At 51.7% G+C, this 13,286-nt stretch overlaps 1 protein-coding gene across 1 annotated transcript in view; it reads left to right on the forward strand.

The window, feature by feature from the left end:
- LOC101686749 (gamma-2-syntrophin-like) overlaps window positions 1-13,286 on the forward strand; it is a 179,829-nt gene that overhangs the window by 127,244 nt on the left and 39,299 nt on the right. The window contains 3 exon segments of the mRNA XM_045069242.1: window positions 2,796-2,909; window positions 4,141-4,171; window positions 7,834-7,958. Of these exon segments, the coding sequence (XP_044925177.1) occupies window positions 2,796-2,909; window positions 4,141-4,171; window positions 7,834-7,958 (270 nt within the window).

Here is a 13,286-nt window from a genome sequence, read left to right on the forward strand (position 1 = left end):
CGTAGTGTATGAAAGTTACGCTAATTGTTAACTCATCCTTTATTACCAGCTCTGCTGGGCATCACCCAGCCTCTGGCTAGTGACTAGCAAGTACGTCACATGCGTGTCCCATGTCTGCGGCACATGAGCCTGGATGTCGTGCATGTCTCCATCATGTGGGCCCAGCAACACGGCATAGCTCCCTTGGTCCTACAATGGCTCTTTACATGATCTGCAGTGAGGGAGGAGGCGAGGGGATCCTGTCCTTCGTAATCCCCTTGTCACCATCTGGGTGCACTCCCCTGTGCATTCACTTCCCCTACAGGACCCACCTTCAGCTCCCGGTCTCCATCCCTAATCCCAGAGAGGGTTTCAGGAGCACCAGACTCTGTTTCCTCCATTCATCTCCAAGCTGGATGGGGTGGCAGGGGCAGCACGGGGCTGGGTGGACCCACTTGGGCGCTGAGCATGGGGAACATGCTGTCCCTCTGTCTCCTGGCATCTTGGCCTCCTGGCTTCTGCTGGAGGTTGGCTGGGAGGTTTGGGGATTCCTCCCAATTACCAGTTGCTGTTCTCCTGCTGCTTTGAGATGTGTCCCTTGTCTTTGATTCTCAGCATGTTGACCTGAGGTGTCCGTTGTGGATGTGAATCCCCGTTTGGATCCCAGGACCTGCTCAGCGTGCAGACCAGCAGTTCTCAGAATGGTCTGGAAGGGCTCTGGCCACTGCCTCTTGGGACATTTGGTCTGTCCTAGGTCTTGGCTCCTGCTGGGGCTCCCGGCGGGGTCTCCTGCTTCTTGGTGTCCCCAGTGGGTGTCTTCTTTCTCTGGGCTACACAGACTCTGCCAGCCAGCCTTGCTCATCCTTCCCTCTGGACAAACCTGGCTCCAGCCTCTCCAGTAAATCCTCCTTCACAGTTCTTATACTTGTTATGTCTAGGGACCCGCTGGCCCTTCCCGCACAGTCCCCCACATGGGGGACTGCTATTGGATGAGCTGCTTCAGACACGGTTTCCTTAGTCCCCGGAATGTCCCCGTGATGGCTGTTTGCACACCTTCCTGTGCGAGGTAACTTCTAGCCACATGCACCAGTCACACTGTCCCCTGTCCAGCCCCCTGCGTCCTCAGCCCCACCGCATCCAGGGCTTATCACTGTAACTTGTGTGGGAATCTGTCCTTGCTGGCTGGACATTATAGCACAGTGGATGTGCTCAGGTACAACCCGTTGGCTGTGTAACTGGTCACCTTGGGATGACAGGGTCACCCAGGTGTCAAACCACTAATTTTCACATGAGTGGCCTGTGGCTCTCAACCAAGCTCTGTGGCCTAATGGCTCCATAGAATAATGCAGTCAAATCAGTTCCTTTGAAGGGACAGTTTCGGGGCTGGTGTTTGGGACTCATCCTCACCATGACCTCGCCTGCTTCTGCAAGGGCCCCTCCCTGGGAATGACTCTGGGCTCTACTGCAAACAAGGTCAGTGTCTTTGCAAATCCCTCAGGAGCCAGAGCTTTTGTGCCTTGTTTTCCCCAAAGCAGGAGGTAGGGATGGTGATGCTTATCTGTCAGTGAGCCTTGTGCTGGGACACAGGCAGTGACGACTGGGGTAGACCCTGGGGGTATGCGGGGGAGCAGATGCGAGGTCGGACCTGAGGTCAGGGTCAGGGGCAGACACAAGGTCGGGGCCACCTGTGTGCACCACAGGGGGAGGACGGTCTGCTCTGTGGACTCTCGGCTGAGAGCCCAAGAGAGGCTCTGTGGTGGCCCCTGCCCACCCCTCCTCTCAGGCCGTGTCTCTACTTAACAAAACCGTGGATACACTCACAGCTGAAATATTATCAACAGGTAGTGTAGACTTGTTACTTAAGATAACATGTCTGCTTCATCATTCGTTTTTTGAACTTCTCAGTATCTGCTTAAGGGCATGATGGTCCAGGCTCCAGGGTTAAGACACACGGTTTTCCTAAGGAGAAGGGGACAGGAACACAGAGGACAATAGTGGTGTCAGCTGGGCTTCCCACTTCGGGTGTAAGCAGCAGACACTTAGCTCTCACACTTCCCGAGGCTGGAAGTCCCCATGGTCCCCGCACGGGTCCCTGCTGGTCACAGCTGCTTCTGGCGGGCAGACAGCCCAGCGTGGAGTGCTCCCAGGGTGGGGAGGGAGCTGGGGAGTCTCTTCCCATAAGGGCATCAGTCCTGCGGGATCAATGCCCCACCCGACCAGGGCACTGAGCACTAATTCCGTCCTAGAGGCACCCCCATCTCCAGAGACATCCATGCTGATGAGATGAATGTGGGGACACGAGTCAGCTGACCACAGAATGACACGAGGGGTATCTTTGAAGAAGGCTTCCCATGATAAGGAGGAATTACTGAAAAGACAGTCCTGCTGTTATGAATAGTTTGACAGGAGGGTTTGTGGCACCTTGACTTTTATAAAAAAAAGAAAGAACCAACTTGTTGGAAAGCTCCACTGTAAACATTTCTGTGTGCCTGTCATAAAATAGTGTCAGTGTTGGGTAACGATGATGTCTGACTTTGTCAAGAGCTTCAAATGCCTCAATAAGTGGTCTCGGAAAGAAGTATCGCTGAGGACTCCTTAGAGCAAGGATTCTAAAATCCCTGGACGAGTGATAGTCATTTCCTACACAAATTGGCTCTCCTAATTTTTAGTGAATTAGAAAGAACTGTTAGTGACAGATTTCCAAGTTCTGAACTTACCGTGGGGACCGTCTCCCCGTGGGGCTCTGGGCAGTGGGGAGGCTCTCGGGCCGGTGTCACAGCATGGCCCCCTCTTCCCGCAGGTCCGGTATGTTCAAGGTGCTGGCTCTGGACGGGGTCATCACGGGCGTCCTGCAGTTTCCTATGGCCCGGGACAGCACCGACTGGCTGAGAGCGGTGTCTGCAAACATCTGTGACCTGACCTTGCAGAGAGTGAGCTGGCTTCTGGACTTTCTGCTTTTGTACTTAATCCACAAAAATGATGGATATTTTTTGTTATTTATGATTAGCCCTAAAATGACTGATTTTATGATTAAACAAGGAAGTACATACTTTTTTCAACATACCACATCTTTGACTAAAATAAGTTCAAAATTAAGTCCTCCAGATATCTCCTGAGGGAGAGTCTGGGTCCGATCAGACCTGTGGGTGCCCTCCCCATCCCTTTCTCTCCCTCCTTTGGCCCATGCACAAGCACAGACCCTTTCACGTACATGTAACAGCATGGATGTGTTCCCTGGTGCGGGGCCGTAACGTGGGGAGCCTAACGCAATGGAAGGCAGACGCCCCGTAGCGTATGAGGACAAGACCTCCCCAACCAAGATTACTTCCCCGATTCCCAGTGCAAGCTTCCAGGACGGAGAACGTGTCCCATCTCCTTGGGTGATCTGTTCGATGTTTTGAAATAAAAAACACAACCGGCTGGGAGTCAGGGTCAAAGTAAGAGTAAGTTCCCCCCGGAACCACCGTGTACTGGCAGGGAGCTGTAGGCTCCCGGAAGGACTTGCTCGTGGCCACAGTGGCCTTTGATCAGTTGCCTCCCAGGTGACCTGCCCAGGAACTGTGTTTGTGTCCCCCACTCCACCAGCTGCCCCAACCCCACTGCCCGTTCCCACCTTGCTACCCATTCCCCGCCCTGTCTGCCGGTCCCCCACCCTACCACCTGTCCCCCTGCCCCACAGCGAGAGCACGGGAGCCCCTGTGGTCAGTGCAGTGTCACACCTTCTCGCTGGCGGCCAGAGCCCAGGGAAGAAAGCTGCCGGGTGGTCTGGAGCCACGCTCTGGCCTGCATGCTCAGCGGCCACACAAACACTGCTACTTCGCAAGGTTTCTGGAGAGCGACGCGAAGGACACGCATGATGTGTGAGATGCAGGGACTTCTCCCCATTTTCTTCAGATGTTGAAATCTAGGCATCACTGGTCCATGACTTCACTCACACAAAATGCTGATGGTTAGAAAGAATAAGTATTAGTTGTGGGTTTTTTCTTCGCTGTGAGCATTGCAGCTGTACATGGTTTGGTTTTTAGGGAAGAAATGCTTCATAGAAGAACTTGTTCCCGAGGACAAGTCCTGCTGCTAATTAAGATCAGTTGCCGATCCGACAGGTGGAAATCACCTCATCAGTGTCTTGTCCTACTGACCCCATCGTCCCTCTCTCTGCAGATGTGGATGGCGAATTGGTGCTGTTCCCCCTGACCAGGTAGGTCCTGCGTTCTTGTCAATCTAACGACCAGTCTCCCAAAGTAGCTTCTCCTGGCTCAGAGGCTCGATTTGGGGATTTGGGTAGAGGTCAGTGTCCCCAGCCTCGAGTAGGAGGAATCGCTCTGGTCCCCTGTCAGGTTATGACTGAGCTCTCAGCAGCTGCGTTTTCTGAGGAAACGAGGTTAAACAATCGTGTAGGTGAGACCGTGTAAGCTGGGAGGCGTTTTACTTAGAGACAAACCTGTATATCTAGAACCTTAAGCACCGTGTAACACTCCTAGACAGCATCCCCACCAGGACAGCTTGCCCTGAGGAGCACATTGGCCAACAGATGTCACTGAGGATGGGCAGGAGATCCCCCCCCCCCCGGCAGGCAGCTTCCCTGCACGGACCAAAGCTTCCAGCGGGCTGCCTCGTGGGGGTCCACAGCTCATTCCTTCTCTGAGCAGGGCCAGCCGCTGACAAATGACTCCTGATTTGGGGCTCCTGCTCCCCGGTCGCCGGGTCTGTAAATGCATAGGGAGGGGCTGATCATAAATTTAGAAAAATGTTACAAGAAATAAAATTTACATCCAGAACCACTTTCCTGAGCATTTCTTCCCTAATCACAGAAGGTTGACTAGAGAATTAGAACACAGCCACGGGGCTGCATCTTCCCTTACGTGGAAGACGCCTCGGGCTTTCCCAGTGTCAGGAGGGATCCGGTCTGGAAACCAAAGCCTGTTCTGTTTTAATTTGAGTCACCAGAGAGTTGGGAAATGGGGTTCAAAGAAACAGAACTCCAAATACTGAGAACATGAAGTAATTAGGGCTCGGAGACCCCGAGACCAGGGGGTAACCTTGATCTCACGTTATCTCAGTGAAGTTTTGCCACACATTAAACCATGACCGTGTCATGCCCGCCTGTCTGCATTCTGATCCCAAGTAATGCCTTTCCTGGTGGCATAATTTGGCCAGACTAACATCTGAGATGTAATTTTTTCATCCATAAAGTAAAAGACCTATAGCAGGTAGAGACTTTTTTCTAACTTGAAATTTTTTTTTCTTTTAGCATCTTTATTTTATTTTATTTTTCATGTTCCAAAATCCATTGTTTATGCACCCTACCCAGGACTCCATGCACTCTGTGCCTTCCACAATACTCCCCACCAGCCTCACCCAACCTCCCACACCCTCCCCTCCAAAACCCTCAGTTTGTTTCTCAGAGTCCACAGTCTCTCATGGTTTGTCTCCCTCTCCAATTTCTCCTAATCCATTTTTCCCTTTCTTCTCCTAATGTCCTCTGTGCTATTTCTTATGCTCCACAAATAAGTGAAACCATATTGACTCTCTCTGCTTGACTGATTTCACTCAGCATAAACTCCTCTAGTCCCGTCCATGTTGATACAAAAGTTGGGTATTCATCCTTTCTGATGGAGGCATAATACTCCATAGTGTATATGGACCACATCTTCCTTATCCATTCGTCCGTTGAAGGGCTTCTTGGCTCTTTCCACAGTTCGGTGACTGTGCCCATTGCTGCTATGAACATTGGGGTATGGATGGCCCTTCTTTTCACTCCATCTGTATCTTTGGGGCAAATACCCAGTAGTGCAATGTCAGGTTCATAGGGAAGCTCTATTTTTAATTTGTTGAGGAATCTCCACACTGTTTTCCAAAGTAACTGCACCAACTTGCATTCCCACCAGCAATGTAAGAGGGTACCCCTTTCTTCACATCTTCACATCCTCTCCAACACATGTTGTTTCCTGTGTCATTGATTTTGGCCATTCTGACTGGTGTAAGGTGGTATCTCAGTGTGGTTTTGATTTAAATGTTTTTTTTTTCCCCTCAGGGGCTCAAATTAGTGTATTTGGAGAGGAAGATTAGAAATGAGAGTTACTGCACAGGCTTATGGAAGAACTGTGCCTGCCGTATCTCACTGGGCTTTATGGTAAAGGACTAGCTCACATTTTCCCTAAAACTGAACATTCTGTGTGTACTGTAGGAGTTCATATTTGTGACACTGGGCCTTTCAAGAATGAGAAGCCATGCTTTTCTCATTCTAAACAGTTCGTTTCTCATATTGGTAATTAGCAAAGGCATAATATTTGAATAAATATTTGAAAAAATATTATGTATTTGGGAACCTTTGAAATTCGCAAAAAACAAATATAAAATAGGATTAGAAGATCATACAAAAGGCCTGGAGTATAGATTTTTTTTTTTAGATTCTTGTGTTTAGTGAGTAAGATAACTGTGTCCTTCGCCATCTGAGCAGACGCCTGTCCTTCTGGGATGACAGGCAGCCTGAGAGGACGGGCATGTATTTGAAATTGTCCCATGCACACTGGAACCCCTGTTCCCTGCAAAGGTAGCAGGTCCTCCTGTGTATTTCCGAACTAAATTTCATCTGGGAAATCTGAATTCAAGGGAAACATGCATGTCTTCCTCACCAAATCCAAAAGAAACTAAATCTGAGGTGTGTGGTCTTGTTCTGTGTAAAGGTCAAGCTGTACGGCGTTATCTGATGGGCACTTTGGTAATCATCTGACTCAGTCAAGTGATAAAGGAAGACTTTCCTATAGAAAGGGCATCTGAAAAGATAAATGAAAACATCTCACTTATCATAATGGTTATGCCCTCTGAATTTAATTATGATGATGTCACCAGGGAGGTGTTCATGAAATCATAATATACGTTTCTTGGGACATGTAATAAGCCATCGGAAAATTCATAATGTAAAAGATAAAATTAGCTGACCTTAAAATTATTTATGAACTGCGTATACCTAAAAAAGATTCATAATGCAGGGAGTATTTCCAGCAATATCTAAGCTATGATGTATCTCTTTGCTAATCGACCTAGAGAGAATTAAATTACACACGGAATGTCTTAAAGTTCATGTGCAGTTTATAGACGTTCCCGATTGTGAATGATCTGATTTTTATATAATTTCTTTCTGTAAAATTCCATCTGGCACCCTGACCCAGGCCCTCTTTCGCCAGGAGTGGAAGTGAGAGTTGTCAGGGTTTATTCCGCAAACCGCAGCAGAGGGGACGGCCCCCTGAGCCTGGGCCAGGCAATCCCTGTAGCACTGTGCTTGCCCCGCCGCGCCCCCACCTCGAGGCAGCTCTGAGGTCAGGTGTACTGAGCAAGTCGTTTGAAGCTTTCCTCCCTGCCATACCGCAGCATTACGTTTCCGGGTCAGACACAGGGACTGACATTTGTTTGGAATCCTGCCCCCAATGCGTCAGCCATATTACTGTTTCATTGACGTTTCGAACGTTGTTGTGATTTGTTACAGCTGGTGTAAAGAAAATCAGTTTTTCCACTCAGGCCAACTCTGTGTTTGCTGCAGCGACCGGGGGGCCTGGAAGTCACAACCTCATAGACAAGTTGGCAATCCGAGCCCCAAACAGAGTGTAATTTAATGCGGTGTTTTTAAACACCCACAGAGGGCACAACACTACTGTAGCCGGGGGACCCATGGGGCGCTGATGCTCCCAGAGATGCTGCCGGCCCCTGGGGACCCACAGGGCCCCCACAGACGCTCATATCCGTCACCCTGGTTTGGGCAATAGGAAACCCGCTGCTTCTGAGCGTGCCCACGGTCTGTCCCTTCTAGCCCCAAGGCACACTCGCTACAGCTTGGGTTTAATTTCAAGGGTTTCCCTCTGCAGGTTGTGCATATGGGATGGGTCAGTGAGAGACTCGAAGGCACCAGCTCCTGTCACACCTTCCAATCCAGGCTCCTGGCCCTGAAAGGCTTGTGCCTCCACGTGTTCAGCTCTCCTCCCGTAAGGACGCTCTTCTGTCCAAGATGCCCAGGGCTGCTGCGAGAAGTGGGTGGGACGTGTGTCCACAGGAGGGCAGACACAGAGGGGCCGGTCCCCTGCTCCCCTGCTCACATGCCAGCCAACAGGGAGGCAGGGGCTGCAGAAGGCCATTCTCCGAGCATCAGACACAAAACAGAACTAAACCCTCCTCTTCACGTACTCTGAGTTACTGCCCCGAAGATTAGACTCAGGAGGTTACTCTGTCCTTCACGTCTCCCATGTCTTATTATAAGCCTACACCATAAGCCTAAGGCGAATTTCCAGAGTTCATGATCACACTGTCAAGCTATCACCAACCCTGTGGTGCCAGAAGGACCAGATAGAACGTGTGTGCCCTGCCCTCTATGGGGCTAAAGCAGCTTCTGGAACTCAGAACAGCCAGACCTGCTGGCCCTGGTGTGCGGAACCCAGATGCCAGCTGCCCGCAGAGTGGGTGGTGCTTTCTGCCACCAGAAGTAAACCAAAGGGTCTCCTCCCTATGAAGGCTGGGGCGCCATCCCCATCATCCGTGTGCGCTGCACCTGCTCATCTGCCCGTGGTCAGGGGACCTATACTTCGCATCCGTGTCCTGGCTGCTGTGGGTAAGACTCCACATTTCACCTCCCCACCAGCCGTCATGGTCCTACAGTCTGGGCTGGAGGGGCGTGTGGTGGGGCAAGCAGGGGCTGGTGTCGGGGGCTCACCTATGCTGACTTGTGGAGCACCGCTGTGAACCTAGCGCTTGGATGTCAGTCATGTCTCAGGAAGTGGTTTTAAAAATAAAAAATTATGAAAGGACATGATCATGTTTTCCCTTCAGGCATCAAGACGGTAGTGTAGGTTTTCAGTGATAAATACAGCTTTTTAATAAGGTTTTAAATTTGGAATAATTATAGATTTGTCAAAAGCTGAACATATAGTACAGAGAATTCCCATGTCCCAGACTCCCTGAAGGTTGGCACCAAGTGTGACTCTAGCATCTGGTGGGCACTAGAAATTCAGTAGCGAGTTCCCTAATAACGACCTCACAGGCCACCAGTCCTCCCTGCGTACCTGACACTCTCCTTCTGTGTCTGGAACAAGCAGGACACCACCAGGTTGCATGTGTTTTAATCAGCCAGTGCTGTGGCTTTACTGAGATTAAAGACTTACCTAAATAAAAAAAAAAAAAAATCCAAGAATTTTCCTCAAAACAAATGTACTTATTTTTTTAAACATTTGTTGCAGATGTGATATTACGTGATTTTGCCTGAGAAACACGCAGCAGGAGAGAACTTGAGCCCTAACACAGACACACAGACACACTAACCGTGGAGCTTACCTTGGGCTCAGCAGAAGCAGACATCTGCGGGGAGAGGGCGTGGGCTGGCGAACCCTGGGGAGGGGCCGTCTGTCCATGTCCTAATGGAGATGCTCACAGGCCCCTGTGACAAAGGGAGACTCGGGGCAGGCTCAGCCCTATGCTGGGTGGGAGGACGGGTCTCAGCCTCCCCTCCACCTGGTTTAGCATGAGCCTGGAGGCAGCCCTTGCAAGGCTCATGTCCAGGGCACAACCCCTCTTGCTCCCAGTTTTTCCCTGGGGATCATTGAGGTTTTCTGTGACATTTCTCCTCCCACTTCCTGAGGGCCGCGGGACTGACCACTGATCTTGGCACCCTGGTATCTCCAGGCACAGCTGGGTCGGAGAGCCTCAAGGTGCCCATGGTTCAAACAGCGTGGCCCTCCTGATCACAGAGTTGTCCCAGCATAATTTCTGTCAGCAATCACTTTTGTGTCCTGCATCCCAAGCTGTGGGAAGTGCCTCTGCCCGGGACAGCGCCCATGGCCTCCTGTCTTCTAAGGAAGAGCAGTTTCTAGTTAAAGATGATGTCATTTCCAGCCATGTTCAGTTACTGGTTTCTCCAAAGTTTCATGGAGGGCGCACACTTGGACATCTACCACGCTGTCCCTCACCCATGCATGGCCGTGCCGTGTGGCTGGAGGTGTGGGGTCTCTGAGCCTCCACCTGTCCGAGTGGGGATGCTGTGACATGCCCCACCATCTCCATGGAGGGAGAGCTGAGCAGAGCCATCTCTCGGATGCAGCTGGTCCATCCAGGTTCTCTGCCAGAGTTTGTGCAGATCTCTGCGGTGAGAGGAACTGAACTCAATGGCACGTCCAGAGACCTGGGTGGACGGGTGGCCGCTCCTGGGCTCAGATGGTGTTTGTGGCCCAAGAGGAAATGCACACGTGCAGAGTGCTCGCACGGCTTGGCCTGCCCCAGCCAGCCCTGCACAAATGTGACCTGGCGTATCCCATACTCAGTGGCGGGGACGGGACAATCAGCCCTGGTGCAAGTCGGGACCTGACCTGCATGCTTGCTCCCTGTGGGTGCACCTGCTGCTCCATCCCCCCGCCAGGGCTCACTGTGTCTCAGGCTCACCCAGTCTTCCTGCTTGCTCATGGTCTCTGCTGACTCTGTACCTACCGTGGGGCCCTTCTCTGTGGCCGCACTGGCTGGGGAGCCGGGCGACAGGCTTATGTACTCTCTTCCAACAGACTGGGATCAGGTCCAAGATGTGGGGATAACGCTGTGTGATCTTAGGTAGGTCACCGCCCTCTCTGGTCTGCTAGCACCCCAGCACACTGTGTCGGTTAGACTAGGTGACGGAGGCAAGTCCGGCTTCTGCTGGCCTGGAGAATGGCTCCACAGAGACCGCAGGGCTCTTCTCCTGTCCGGCCAGTGTCCGTTCCTGCCAGCCTCTGCAGAACTTGTATGTGTTCAAATCCAAGCCACAGAGGGAACGTCTGACAGGCTGGCACGGCCCTTGAGTACAGGTGAGGTGACTGCACCGGGGAATCTGACACAGATGCTCTAGCCAGGGACCCCGGTGTGGTGGGTGGTGGACCCCCAGCGCTGACTCTGGGGAGGGCCTGGCTGTCCCAGCTCCATGCAGTGGGTTCCATGGTGCCGCTGTCCACTTCACCTGTAGCCATGGTCACCAGCCAGACCTCTGTGGGACCTGGGGTCCTGCACCCAGTGGGCTTGCCCAGGAAAGGGCCTTGGCAGCAGCTGTGGAAACTGGGGTAAGCGCGTTAGGTGTCTTTCTATGGTGCTTCTCCCAAGTTGTGTTTGCTCCCCAAGGGGAGGGGTACAGCTGGCATTCACCACTTGTAACCCAGCAAGGCGCATGTGAAATTAATCCCAGCCTCCCAGAGACTCCTGCCAGCCAAGACAGCCCCATCTGTGCATCCCCAGTCCTTCCAGTCTTCCAGCTAGAGACCCTTGTCCTGCTGGAGTCGGTGATGGGGAAGCGTCCCTGTACCTCTTTATCCCACTGTCCCGATTTCATTGTGGGTATTTATTTGATACACAGGAGAGGAGTTAGAAGCATCTAGTCTAATCTTTACGTGTACGTACACTGGTTTCCTCATCTGAGCCTTGCACAACCAGTGACGTCTGTCAAATGGGCTCCTGAGGGACACAGGGTCAGTGTGTTTCTGACCCGCACATTCTTAAAATGCATCTAAAAGCTGCAAGGATGGGCCTCGTGGGCAGATCTCTGCGTTAATGATGCTGAACTGAGGGAGGTTCGGCTTTCCAGGCCCTGGATCCAGCATGGCACTTAGAAGTGCCCCGCGTCCCCTCAGGAGGAGTCTGGTGCCAGACGTGGGACGCCAGACGTGGGCAGAGGTTTGAGCAGAGCGGGGGGTGGGGGGCGGCGGCACGAGAGACACTGTGTAAACAAGGGCTCTCCGGGAGAGGAGGGGCTGCGGGCCATCACCCTGTGGAGTGAGACCCCATCGCTCCAGTGGAGGCAAATGTCCCTGACCAGTGACTGCCGCTGTCCCTGCGTCTCAGGTCCCCACTTACCCATCCTTCCTCCTGGGGGCAGCGGTTTTGCTCGGATGGCCTGACCACACTCACCCAGCCTGTGTCTCCACACTTCAGGTCCGAAAACTTGAGTACATTCTCAGAAGAGGTTCTCTAGCAGGTAATCTGGGAAGAGCTGAAAGAGGGCATCTACCACCATGGATGGTTTCTGGGCTCCATCCGGACAGGGCAGATGAGACACTGAAGCAAGAGGGGGAAGAAGGACAGAGGCTGGGAGAGAGATGGGGCAGGGGAAGTTCTTCCACCTCTCCAGGCTGCAGGTGTCCGGGGCTGGGAAGCAGAAGCCAGCAGTGGGGGCTGGCCCGGGTCTCTTGGGCTCTGGGAGGTGCTCCCAGGGGTGGGGTAAAGCCAGGGTGACTCATCACACTGCTCTGCTTCCTGCCAGCTTGCCCTCCAGTGTCCCCCAGTGGGGTGGCTGGGCTTAGTGCCAGCACAGCCACACAGTTTCCAGAGTTATTTAAATTAGTTAAAGGAATCAAAGAAAAGTGAATAGAGCCCTGAGGGCCTCGTGGATATTTTGGAGGGAGTTTGCATCAAGCAGAACCTTAGGAACACTTTGTGTTTGTGCTTCTGCCAAATCAGAGAAGCATTCATGGGGCAAAACCCGAAGATGGCCAACCTGCGTGCACCAACGTGGGCCTGCCCAATGCAAAGTCACAGCAGCAAGGAGGCTCATGAGGGATTTCTTCTTGCATTTTCACAATACTCCAAAAATAAGTGCTATTGTTGTGACTGGAAAAGTTAAAAATCATGTCCACATTCACCCTATAGCTTGTACCCCACATCGCCTTCCAGCGATCACTCTGACTGACCTCGCTTGCATGTCTCACCTTCTGTGTTTTTTGAATCACAGGACAGTGACTTAACTCTGGGTCAGTTAATGTGAAGCGGCCGCACGTCCCTGGATCCTCGTACCATTAACTGCCCAGTGAAACGTCCTGAAGCGATGGGCATGGAGTGCCCAGTTGCCTGGCTTCCTCCGGTGTTTATCTGGCAGAGCGATTTTAAGAAGGCCACCATGCAGCACATGGAATACTTGGAACATTTCAAAGACACTGTGAACTGTGATCAGTTTCATTTTTTATTTGTATATGTAATGGCTGGAAAGTAACTACAAAGTGAGCAGTAAAAATCAAAATTTGTTGAATATTTCAGATTTTCTCATGAATTACTCTAATGTAGAGGTCATACATGCTAACATGAGTTGTCAGCTGTAAAACAGTACTCAAATTTAAGATGATTTGGGGCACCTGGTAGTCAGCCAGTGAAGCATCTGCCCTTCGCTCAAGTCATGATTGCAGGTTCCTGGGATCCAGTCCTACATTGGGCTCCCTGCTCAATGGGGAGTCTGCGTCTCCCTCTGCCTGCTACTGCCCACTGCTTGTGCACACTCTCTCTCTCGTTCTGCCAAAAAACGAAAATATTTTTTTTTAAAT

This window comes from Mustela putorius, unplaced genomic scaffold (genome assembly GCF_011764305.1).
Source record: "Mustela putorius furo isolate JIRA1106 unplaced genomic scaffold, ASM1176430v1.1 tig00003914_pilon_pilon_pilon, whole genome shotgun sequence".
NCBI classification, from domain to species: domain Eukaryota; kingdom Metazoa; phylum Chordata; class Mammalia; order Carnivora; family Mustelidae; genus Mustela; species Mustela putorius.